The sequence below is a fragment of the Rhyacophila brunnea genome, unplaced genomic scaffold, assembly GCF_057557595.1.
Source record: "Rhyacophila brunnea isolate RB1 unplaced genomic scaffold, BYU_Rbru_1.0 scaffold_16, whole genome shotgun sequence".
NCBI lineage: Eukaryota > Metazoa > Arthropoda > Insecta > Trichoptera > Rhyacophilidae > Rhyacophila > Rhyacophila brunnea.
Window position 1 is genome coordinate 13,466,584 of NW_028232816.1, and position 13,318 is coordinate 13,479,901.

A 13,318-nucleotide genomic window follows, 5' to 3' on the forward strand; every position below is an offset into this window, starting at 1 on the left:
TGAAATTTAGAAACTAACCAACAGGATCTGCAATTTGTATTATTAGTTCAACGAAAACAAATAAGTAAGCATGTCTGACAAGATTCAGTGTGCACTATTTACGTCGGATATCCACAGTTTCTGTTAGGTTATAGCGATTCTTAACATTGTAATGAATCTATGTTGTTGTTTTATTATGATGGGGCGTTTATTTTCAACTTTCTCCTTTGTCTGCATACAAACTTCAACAATAAATTATCACGTAGGTATTACATCAAAAGATATAACATTACTTGTTGCGTTGTAATTTAAAAAAAAATCAATTAGCATTATAAGAGCATTACAGCGAACAGCTGTACTAAGCAATGACTGTGTGTATAAAAACACATTTCTTCATGGAAATTTGTTACGTCACTTTTACTTTATACTGTTTTGCTACGGATTTCGTAGAGTCGCTCGCTGTTGGTTAAGTTCTATATAAAATCTTCATGGTTTGCGGTTTCCTATCATACTAGAAACAATATGAATATGCAATTAACTACAAATTTAATAATGTATCTACGAATTTAATTTTAATAGTAATACACTAATACGTGTGTGTATATAACTTCTTAGTTTTTGATATTTTCAATGTTTGTGTTGTGATCGGCGCTAAATTTATGGTTATCTAAAATAAAGATTCTTTATAAAATATGCTGTTGGTATACTTGAACCGGTTTAGAGTTAAAATATGAGAATTCTGGCAGACATTTCATTTTGAAACAGCATTTTCTATTATAAGTTATTATCCATGTGGACTATTTAATAAATAGTCTATATACCTATTAACAATACAATTTGAGTGTATGTTCGTTTGTTCGTTTGTAACTCATGAAACTTTCACACCTTATAGAGTACGTTGTTGAACCAAACTTAGGACACGTGTAGAAAGACATCGTGGGCGATCACTAGTCTGAAATATTATGCCTAGTTCAGACGAAGAACATCTGTGTAATATGCTCAATGTTATCCAACCGCGTCGGGAAAGAAAAATCCAAGGTCATTTGTACCAAAACATACCTATTACATGAACATACATAAATCTCGACATCTAATAAACGTATCTACTTACTTTCACAACACCAGATAGTCTTATATTATACAGGCGATAGCATTCCTTCAGTTCCTTTTGCTGTTGTTATTTTGTTGCTTAAATGTCGGGTTGCATTCATCGGCAAATCACTGAGCAGTATTAGTTTGAATTGAAAACGATCCTATTAATTTTGTGACAACATGTAAATGTTTATTTTAATTATTGTTTTGTGTTTCTCCTTCAGACGGACGTCCGCAAATCTCACATCAGCCATGACGTAGTGGACAGAGCCATAACAACCACTGACGTAAAAACCACTCGCGATGACCTGACAAGCATGACCCATCGCACGGAGCGCATCACCGACGGCAAGGCTCCAAGAACCAAGTCACCCGACTCGAAGAAACCCCGGGAAGACTCTCCGGACAAGAAGAAACCCCAGAAACCTGGAGATAAGAAACAACCCGAGAAGAATGTGCCCCACAAGGAGAAGTGTGTCTGCGAGATTTGTACTTGCGGGTAAGTGGATTTTTAAATTCTTCGACAATCCCCAGTATCTGTTTTTCCTTGTTTGAATTTGTACCTCACTTAATGTATTTCAGGTACATATTATTTGTATTACTTTGATGACTGAACATCCAAAATTGGTGTAGTTTTCATTGATTTTTATATTAAAAAAACGTGCTTTTATTTTTCATAATCAATATCAATTGAAAATTTTGACAAAAGTTTATCTCTGTTAAAATGTCAAATTGGTACCAGAAGTCCTAGTTATATGTATTCAATGAACTCTAGAAATGGCGGCATAAATCTAGTTTAATAGTATTTTGTTTTTAGATATTTGACAATTTATTTGACATAACCAACGTAGTATATCGTTGACAATATATTTGAATGACCTGTCTATTTCATTGGCAATGTGCCGAACATTTATCTTCTTTATGCCTAGAAAGATCATGCCAAAACTTGAGGCAGGTGGCAAACTGACTGGGTATTTTGATCTTTAATTCGGATCGTTTAATATTTAGTGTTAAGTATTTATTATTGAGTCAAAATGGGTAGGGTTCGTGTTTTTTTATCAGTCGATAAAATATTAACATCTTGCTTAAAAGTCAAGATAAGATAACGATTATAAACTAACCTAGTACACCAGTAGTTACTCCATGAAAAATATTAGCATCAAAAGATAAAAATACATTTGATAATAAAAAATATTACTTACATAGACATATTAAAAACACCAATAGTAAAAATTGTATTTTATGTGATAATATGTATTATCAATTTGAAATATTACACTCGGATAACGAAAATATATATAAAATATATATTTTTTACCTATTTTTTGTTCACATTGCATTGGGTATACTAGATTCAAGAAGGTCATAAATATTCAAATATTTTCTCCATTTTAAATGTGTGTTAAATCATTCCTATTTTTTAATACGTTATTGACTGATCGCAGATGAGACGATTGATGATTAGACCAAAAAGTATTAGTTTTATTAAATTTTACTAACTAATATTGTATGACGTAGGTGTAGGTATTACACGAAGAAATATTAACTTTTGTGTGAAGGGGGCTTAGTTTTTTTTATGTGTAGGTAAATAGTTAATTGGGAAGCCTTAAGGGCTAAGATTTTCTTTATAGATTATCATAGGTCTCATAGTCCTAAATTTATAAATTTTTAGTAGTTTATTGTAATTACATGTATATATTCATAAATAATTATATTTTATCTATATAAGTAGATAATTATATAATTTTGTAATGATACGAAGTAAATATGAAACAAAAAAATCTTTTTTGTGTTTGTGATATATTATATTATACTTATGTATTATTACATATTTTACATATATTTTTTTATTACAGGTACATTATAAAATATAGAACTAAGCTTATTTTAATTGTGCCATATCGGAAAAAATGTAAACGCATGTTGCATACATTGCAAAATAATTATTTATTCAGATGTGTAATCGTTATCAATGTTACGTTATCATACAATCATTATACAGACAAAAATTATAATATTGGTGTCTGTAAAAATATGTAAAAAAAAAATGTTGTAATTATGTTAAAAAAAATCTTAGTATTGTGAATTGAACATCATATTGGAAGTATTGTATTGGAAGAAATTTTAAAATCTGTTGGACTGATTGTAAAAAAAAAGAAATCAATAAAAAAACGAATGTTTTATATTATTTAAAATGTTCTTTAATTTATAAATGTTTTAACATTGTTGATTTTTTTAACAATCTTAAACTAATACTTAATACTTATATAATTTTATAATTAATATAATTTAATACTTAAAATACTAAAAATAATAAAATATGTACACACAATCCTTTTCTAATTTTACTACTTAAACTAGTTCGAAGTACCTATTGAAATAAATATATTTTAGTGGGAACATACTACACAATCAATTAGAATTTATTTCCATACGAGTTCGTCCCCAAAACAAATGTACCTACATTTAATTAAATGTGTAACATAGAAATATCACACACTTTTCATTTTTCAAATTTACAACACAGAAAAAGTTTCAAATATTTCTTAATTCGAATAGGTACAATACATATTCGAATTTCAAATAAATATAATAAATATGCTCATGGATGGATATAAAAAGTTGTTTTATTCAACGTAGGCAGATGTAGTTGGTAGATCATTATTCATTATTTTAATCACACATTATTATCCTTGACTATTAAATTAGTTAGTTTTGATTGATGTGAATAGGTATTACCGGTATAACATCATACCGATTACTTTGTGTTACGTACAATAGTATCTCTCCTTACTCATCGGAACGGAAGTGTTGAAATTCAATGTCAATACTAGGCATCAAGTACCACGGAAAATTGCTATTATTACAGAGTGTATAAAGTACCTATTAGGTAATACTATTTACGCAAACATTATGCAAAGTGTTTCGGTATATTGTATGGATACTGCGTTCACACAGCAAAATGAAGCCGACTTTTATAAGCGGTGAAGATTCCAGCGCATCTATTCTATCCACAAGGCTGCTATCGGCAACTATCGAGGATAGTTTATCATATTTATGTATTGAGAAGCTATTTGTTACAATAAGTTTGCCGCCAGAACTGTCTAAACGTGATATGTTTTAACAGCACCTATCGTGGCTGTGTTAAATTTTAGAGCGAGATAGACAGTTTTGACTGTTTATACGGATAACTTATTGTAATTGTTACAATAAGTGCTAATACTTAAATGATACAAAAAATGGAAAACTGCCATCGATAACTGCCGATGGCAGTCTTGTGTATAGAATAGAAGGGTTGAGTGAATTAAGGGTTAACAATAATCAGCGCTCGAAATGGAAAATTTTACGAACCGGAGCGCTTGATAATTTTACGAAAATATTAACACTGTTACTTATCTAATTCTATTAAATCTAATTGTATTAAAAAAAACGACTGTGTTAGATTTTTTTATATTGTGACATATCTCGCTCAGACGGTCAAATTAATATTTACACGAGACGGAGCGATAATTTTGGGGATTGTATGAACCGGAACGGCGCTCCGGTGCGTTCCGGTCCATTTCGAGCCCTGCCAATAATAAACAAGCGGCCGTGCGGCCGTAGTGATGTGGCTTATGGCGGAAAAAGAAAAAAATATATTTTCACATAAGCAAAATCAGTATGTATTTTATGTATGTATTTAGTTAGCGAGTAGGTAGGTACCTATGTGTTATCGTTTCAAATCGTTTCTTGGTCAACTGAGTTAAGTTAATGTTTGCTATGCGATCGAATGTTTGTCAATAATGTGTCAAGTATATTTTTAATGTCAACATTGTCATGCAACTACTGATTAGGATTAGCGAAAAATAATTTTAACCTAATCTTATACACAACAACGACATGTTTGGTCAGGTTGTAAAATCCATTTTCTTATAGGTATTCCGTCAAATGACAATGATAAATTAATTTTAACACATTTCGGAATTAGCTATATTATTATAATAATCTCCTTTAAACATAAGTATTGCCAACAGCCGGTTTGACCCGTGGTCATCGTTTTATCTACCGGTATGAAACGTAGAGGTCACTTATCATTTACATATATATTAAAATAAAATAAAAACGTATGTAATTAATTTTCTGAACATATCTCCAATCCAGGCCAAAAAGTTTCACAGTTTCGCGTTTTCCAAAACGGTGTACGTGGTAAAATTAAGTTGTATTTTTAGCGATTTTTTGTATTTTTAATATCTATGTACTTACATCCATTTGAATTGTGAAGTTGTCGAGTATCGGCACACAGTTTAAAATTGCATCGTACAACCAAATATTATTACAATATCGAAGCTAACTAGCGACATTTTTTACTATTAGAGCAAAGTTGTGATCTATGTTTATTTCATTTATCTGGTCGACTCGCCACGCCGGGCCCTTCCTGAGCCCGGGCCCCCAGGCTAGAGCCCTGTCAGCCCCCCCTTGTGGGGGCCATGACGACCGGTCAGATAGTAGTATAAAATGACAACCTCGCGTCTCTCTTACTCTTGAAGAATAAGATTGGAGAGACAGTCAGCACTTTTACGTGTATACAGTTATTGTCATGACAGTTTTTTTTTTTTTTTTTTTTGAATTATTAATAACCATGTCCTTGCTTTTTCGTACAAGGTGGTTTGTTAGTAATTTTGAACAATCACAAACACCCAGGCTTTGAGAAAACACATAAATGTTTTTGTCATGACCGGGAATCGAACCCAGAACTCTCGGGTGGAAGGCCAGCGCCTTATCCACTGCACCACGAGAGCCGCCTGTCATGACAGTTTAAAATAAGCACAATTGACGACAGTAATTCCATGCATGTGTACAGGCGCTATAATACTTGTAAAAAGTGATCATTCCGAAGCATTAGTTAATTTTGATTTAATGAATGGGCCTCCACGGAGTGGAGGTTTGTATTAACAGATTTTCGTTTTTACGAGAAATAGATGTAGGCCAGTTGATCAACCTATTATGTCCATTCTCTGACTCCAAACACAAATTGGAAAGCAATATGTGTATTTGTGAGACCTCAATTTTGAACCTGGTACTCGAACCTGAACGACGGTATAAGCATAAGCCGTGCTAGCTAGCCGTAAGCTCGACCACCGTGGGCAAGTTAGAGAAAGAAATGTTTTTTGAATCTGTTTTATTTATGAATACAAATTACAACGTAAACGTTATGCCCATAAAATAGCCGCCGGAACTCAGCTATCGAGACCCATTTTACACCACACTTCTCGCCGACCTCGATGGCTCGACCCGACCGATTTACACCTGTGGGTCTATTCTATGCTTATCGACCGCTAAAGTGATAAAGTGAAAAATATTATCAAACTTAGGGTAGGTTTGTATCAAAATATTAGCACTTATTGTAACAATTACACGAAGCCGGTTTTTATTGTTGCAATAAGTGCTATATTTTAACAGCACCTATCTTGCTGCTGTTAAAATATCGCACTTATTGCAACAATAAAAACCGGCTTCGTGTAATTGTTACAATAAGTGCTAATATTTTGATACAAACCTACCCTAAGTTTGATACTATTTATCAATTTAGTGTTCGATGAGTATAGAATAGACCCACTGATTTACCTTGTGGTATGGTATGGTTATGATTGAAGTTATGTCAAGGGACTCCTTTGTATACACTGCATAATTATTGTTTTACTATACCCCTATAAAATTAAAAATCTTCTCTACGAAACACCACATCTCAAAGGCGTTTAGCTGATTTCTCCCTCCTATCTTCAGTGTTTCAAAATAAATATACTTCTTACCACCTACCATATTACATTATTGTACATATTATTAGCGATTAAATTATTAGTATGAAGTTTTTGTATAGCATAATATAATATAATATATTATGCAGCTCTAAGCTTTGTCTCTATGACTTTCTTTTTGTTTTTTCGATTATATCTATTAATTGCCCGCAAAGTAAACAAAACTCAAGTCACGTGATGTTTGGCAGGTATAACGTGCTGGGAAGGGAACACAATTGTATGCAAAATTGTAAATGTACCACGTATTTCTGCATTTATAAACAGTTCAGCTTGACGGCATTATTGTAATCGTTCATCGCGCATAAAGAATAATATTATTGTTATGGAAAGTGTGTTTGATATTACTTACGTTTCCCTTTACCGTATACCAGTAGCGAAGGGTGGAGGTAGGTTGTTAAGATCCGCCATAAATAGTGCACATTAAACTTTTTTAGTCGTACGCATTTGTTTTTATTGAAAGAAGACTACAATTTACAGACGGTGTTGGTTAGTAACCAAACCATAATAATTTTGGTATACTTTGGGCGATATGACAAAATTGTGCACAACTTTTCTTTCATACTCACCCATATGTTTTCGTTAGATTAAGGATACATATTAGGATACATACATACACACGTTGATGGTTAATTTTTAAAAATTCATACATCCATGCCTAAACCAAACTACAATATATAGAAATATTATTCTATCTATAAAATATCCAAAATTATGTATGATTTAATTGCATAATTTTAGATATTTTATAGATATACGAGTATTTTTTGACTATTATTTATTATGGCTTGGTTTCGCAGGGTTTAATTGAATTTAAAATAATAACCAGCACAGTCTGTAAATTATTGTAGTCTAATTTCAATGAAAACAAATACGTATGACAGACAAAGTTTAGTGTGCACTATTTATGACTGATCTTAACAGCCTACCTCCACCCTTCGCCACTGCCGATAAATATGATCTCTTATTTTGTTTACTGTCAATTCATGATGGAACTGCATTGTATTGTTGTTTTTATTAAATAAAAACAACAAATATGATCTCCTAAGATCTTTCTTCATCATTCGCGATGCAGTCAGTAATACAGTCGAACTTGGTTATTACGAGGAAGATGGGCTTACCGGGATGGGATTACCGACTGAATCTGCTCGTTATAAGCGTTACTCGTTATATCAGAGAATAAGTAGACTTCACAAATCTTGTATTTTTCAACCATATGCGTGGATACTTTTTTATTATTGTCGGCGAAACACTAATTAGGTAGGTACTTAAACACTTACCTAGTGTCATAAACGTAATCCGACCCTGGCGGGATCCTGTCCGATCGGATATTATTGCTTAGGGTCGAAATGTTTTTAAAGGATCAACATAACAGTATTTTAGCTCGGTATAAATGGCTCGTTATAACAGTGAATAAATGCATGGAGAAAATCATAAACCAAAATTTCAACGAATGTTTCCTCATTACATCCGAGATCTCGCTATGTCCGAGATCGTAATAACCGAGTTCGACTGTAATAATAATTACTATCGATTGATCACTGTCCAACCACTTTTACGGTTCTAATATTTTCTTTACATCTAATGCTATGTTGTTTCCCAACATTATATTGTTCCCTTTCGTGTCCTCGTGCTGTATTGTTACAATAATATGGCATTAATCTTTTTACCTATTATTACCTCGATCATTGTCTATGGTCGGTTTGCCTTCGCGCGTCCCACAATTTTCCGCCATAAAAGTGACGTACAGATAGATCTGAGCTGAACTCCGGGCACGTAATTGGCAATAACAAGTGCCACAAAATGTAGAATGGCGCGTGGGCAATCAGATAGACTTGGGCACAGCGATTTCGGTCGCCGTGGGACTATCTCAAGGAAATGGCCGACGACTGTCAAATCAGTGGCGTGTTCACTGCAATTGTTTGATTGTTGTGCTGGTAATGGATAGCTGCAACCAGGGAACACAGAATTAATGGGAACTGAAAAACCTAACGGGTGTGGAGCAACAGGCAACCGATCTCGATTGTGGAAGAATATGGGATAGACTTAAACACGTGCCAAAAATACGCCTGTCCTTCGTTCTGACAACTACTCTCGGTTAATGCACTGACTCTCATTCAATATTAGTGTATTTGAAGGTTGCAAAATACACTATTGCACGTCTATAATGTGTGGTTAATTTTCGTAGGACATTCACACATTCAAAACCCTGCGTCAAAATGTAGTGTATTGGGGGTATAGCCTATCGAAGTTCTATTTATTATTCTGTTTCAGTAATTGGCAACCGATCTCGACTGTGGAAGAATATGGGATAAACTTAAACTCAAAAATTCGCTTGTCCTTTGTTCTGACAACTGCTCTTGGTTTATACACTGACGCTCATTCAATATTGGTGTATTTGAAGGTTGCAACATACGCTATTGCACGTATGTAATCTGTGGTTAATTTTCGTATGACACTCACACATTGAAAACCCTGCGTCCAAATGTATAGTGTATTGAGGGTATATCATATCGGAATTATATTTATTAATTTGTTCTGTGACCGGTACTTATATAAAATTAATTAAAAAGTATAGGCGTACCCTTTCATTTTGTTTTCGATGGGGCACACCACTGTTAAAGAGCAATACCTATTATGTAAGTTCGGACTCGCTATCGGCTATTTTCGAGACAAGTCGCGATTGGAGACAATTGGGTCGAATCAGATATCATGTTGTCTTGTGCGTGCTGTATTTTCCTAATGGCATTTTTATTGACAAGTCAACCTGGATTATGAATTTTCATAGATAACTCGCGTATTTTTATAACATCGAAATGTGACATAGACAATATAGAATTTACTGTATTGTCAAAATATTCAAGGTTATCAGTCAGGCAACAAAGAAAACCTACAGATAAGGGTCTTGGTTCCGATCAACATGCGTATCTATTGGGGAATTTACGGGCAATTCCTCCATTTTATGTCGCGAGTCGTACAAGTGACGAAGTGCCGTGGATAATGATATTATAATATTCTTTCATAAGTCTATAATATTATTATTAAACAGATACGTAATTAGACATTCCACATACTCAGGTCACTCTTCACTTGGCATTATGAACATATTTACAGTGTCAGTACTAATGAGATCGGAGACACTGCATGCTAACACCGACTGACTTTTCGAGAATAAGCCGATCTCGAATTTTGAGAAATTACTTATATTTAAAATCTTCGATGAGATTTTCGAGAAATCAAGAAATTGTCACTAGGTTAAGATGGCCAAGAAAAATTTATTTCTGGGTGAAAATAGCCCTCAACTTCTGAGTCTGACCGGAATTTGTTTATATTTATTTTTTGGCCAGGGAAACTATTTAAAAAAGTGACAACTTTTAATCCAAACGGAATTTCTTTAAAAAATTGACGTTATGGTAATATCGTCATATGAACGATTGTTCGAAAATCTCGAGAAATGAAATATTCTTGATTTCGAGAATGTCCGAAACTCGAGGAATCATACAGTTATGCAGAAGATTTTATTCTCGCGTGTAGTTTACAGCAGCTAATCTTACAGCAGAATTTGCTACTCTTCCACATTCTTCCAGGAGAAAAAAAGATTAGCAACAATAATTCGTTTTATATTAATACCAATGCCCAACGTGCAACATTGCAATTCTAAGTGCGGTTTCCTTTTGCTGTATACAGATATAGCGATATAGTGTTCAAAATATTAAGCTCGACCAGTGGCGCACCCAGGGGGGGGGGGGGGCAAGGGGCCTTGCCCCCCCCCCAAAAACATTGAAATTGGAAGCCAATAGATTAGACAAATAAAAGCACGGCAAAAAAATGATTTGAAATTCTCCAACACCTCTAGAAAAATTTCTTAGATTTTAATTTCTAACACAAAAATTTCGAAACACTAATGTCGGGTTTTTTTAGAAACTCAATCTCTAATGGAAATGTCAAAAAATTCTCGGTGTCCACCCGAATTCCGGAGTGGTGTAGGTCATGGCTCGGAAGGGCTGACAGGGCTCTAGCCTGGGGGCCCCGGCGTGTCGGGTTGACCAGATAAGTGAAATAAACACACATCATGAATTAGCTTTAATAGTAAAAAAAGTCGCCTGCGGCGCTATTACACTTCGTGGCCATGAACATTTTTAATTACTTATATAATTGTGCAATATATTTTTTGATTATTAAGTATGTGTCGATACTCGACAGCTCCATTATTAAAGTGGATGTATTGAAAATCGCCAATAATTCACTGTATAAGTACCCTTAATTTGAACTAAAACACAATTTGAAAAACGTTAATGTAGTGTTTCATACTGCCTTTAATCTTAGCGGTAGGTAGGGGGCCAAGTGCAATAGACAACGAGAAATTAGGCTGTGAAGAAGAAAAAGAGCCTATGGGACTAATTTAAATTCTCCTCCTTGGGCCCCCCCCCAATATTAAATCCTGGGTGCGCCACTGAGCTCGACTGTATCTTCTTTTGTTTCAATGTAAACAGAATCAACGTTCTGAATGAGTGAAGAATGTTCTTCAAATTTGGTCACATGTGCGATTGAAAAAGCCAAAAATAAAAATAAAACCAAATATAACACGAGTAGGTATGTATCTAATCATAAAATAATACATATGGTCAAAAGTTTGAACAGAAAATAGAATGACATTGACTCAGCGAAGTTTTTTTTTTATAAATAAACTAATTTAAGATTTTCCATGTCACTCATTTGGTGCCAGATCTTCATGAAATCTGATACTGTATTAAAGCGATATTTTCGTAGCTCCAAACTCACCGGTAAAACCCTTTTGAAACTCTTCCTGTTATATCTTTATGAGTTGTGTAAATATAAATAAAATACATACTTATATTAATTTATTCATTCACAACATATTCGAATCTTTTCTGTTACATCTCTGCTGTTATTTATATAATATAATATACTCACGTCATTATCGTTCGCATCATACCTTATTAGGGTTTCGTTCTAACTCACGAGGTTTTTTCTCTTATGTTCATTTCCTGTTTCAATAGTATAAACTGATATATATTGAGAAATTGTTTATATATAGATGAGGTAGATACATACTTGAATTTAAATGTTTTCTGTTTTTTTAAAACTTTTCATTCATATGATGTGTAATTGGGAGCATTTATTAGGCAAATTGGAATACATAGAAGAATAATTTGATCATCTTGTTTGCCACAATTTCAATTAATTTAATAACATAATCAAATCATATTTTTATATTTTAAAGTATAGAATGTTTTTCTTGATAGTTCTTCTTTTTTGTTTCTCCTATCTTCAGGATGGATATCATATTGGATATATATTGTGTAATTTTAATAATGTCTTCAATTATTGGTTTTGTTCTGTCATTTATACGAATTATTTTAACTTAAATCCCTGCTAAAGGCTACTATCGGCGGCTATCGACGGTATTTTATCATATTTATGTATTATAAGTTGTTACAATAAGTTAGCCGTCTAAACTCTCAAAACTGTCGATCTCGCTCTAAAAGTTAACACAGCCAAAAGAGGTGTTGTTAAAACATAGCACTTATTTGACAGTTCAGATGGTTAACTTATTGTAACAATTATTAACCGCCTCAATACATAAATATGATAAATTATCTTCGACAGCTGCCGATAGCAGCCTTGTGCATATAATAGATGCGATGGGGGAAAAACGGAATTCTAAAAAAAAATGTACAATAAATACGTTTATTCGGCTAAATATTTCGTCTGATACAAAATATCCATACAAGGCCTTCACATAACCTTCAATATTGGTAGGTATATTTTTTGTTCCTTTTTAACAGCTCATGAGTTTTTCCATCAAATGTCATTCATTACTTTTGTTAAATTGATCGATTTTAAATTGAAAACCCTGCTTGGTTAATTTACGCACAAAATAAATTCTGACTTGCATTTTGTAACGTTTTCAGTACAAAATAGATTGCTTCCTCCGTAAGAAAAACTTAACCCCAGTGAATATGATTTTGACTAGTCATCTCACTTTGTTTATGGTTTTTATGCGTAGCATTGCGATCAAGACGTGCCACAGACATCGGCTCAATAATACAATTCGTCGTGGTCAATTATTTTGAAGATACCTAATTATTTTTGACAAGCAATAAACAAAAGGACTGACAGAATCTATTCAAGAGATTCACTGTTGGCTTAGTGGTAATTCGTGGTAAATGACAAAATTTCTCCATTTTAGACAACGTTATTGTGAGTTCCAAGAGAATGTACGATTTTATATGACAATAAATTATACATGAATACGGTACATAATCATAGAGAAATATAAAAAAATAGAGTTGAAATGTTGCTTATTTAAAATACAATAAGATTTGAAAATAGGCTCAGATTGTTGTCGCTGGAACATTTTTTCATTACACAATAATTATTATTAAATGTCAAACAATAGTATTTTTTTTAGTTTCTTAAGATCAAAACAA

At 33.2% G+C, this 13,318-nt stretch overlaps 1 protein-coding gene and 1 long non-coding RNA gene across 2 annotated transcripts in view; one reads left to right on the plus strand and one right to left on the minus strand.

The window, feature by feature from the left end:
• Nucleotides 1–13,318, plus strand: part of Sdb (SAXO downstream of blistered) — a 104,484-nt gene that overhangs the window by 10,182 nt on the left and 80,984 nt on the right. Inside the window, exon 2 of the mRNA XM_085943668.1 lies at nt 1,296–1,570. Within this exon, the coding sequence (XP_085799794.1) occupies nt 1,296–1,570 (275 nt within the window). The remainder of the gene's footprint in view (nt 1–1,295; nt 1,571–13,318) is intronic.
• Nucleotides 7,799–11,421, minus strand: LOC147074421 (uncharacterized). Its single transcript, XR_015070221.1, has 3 exons — nt 11,318–11,421; nt 9,338–10,580; nt 7,799–9,072 (listed from the first exon to the last, which is right to left on the minus strand). It is a non-coding gene; the product is annotated as an uncharacterized LOC147074421 (long non-coding RNA).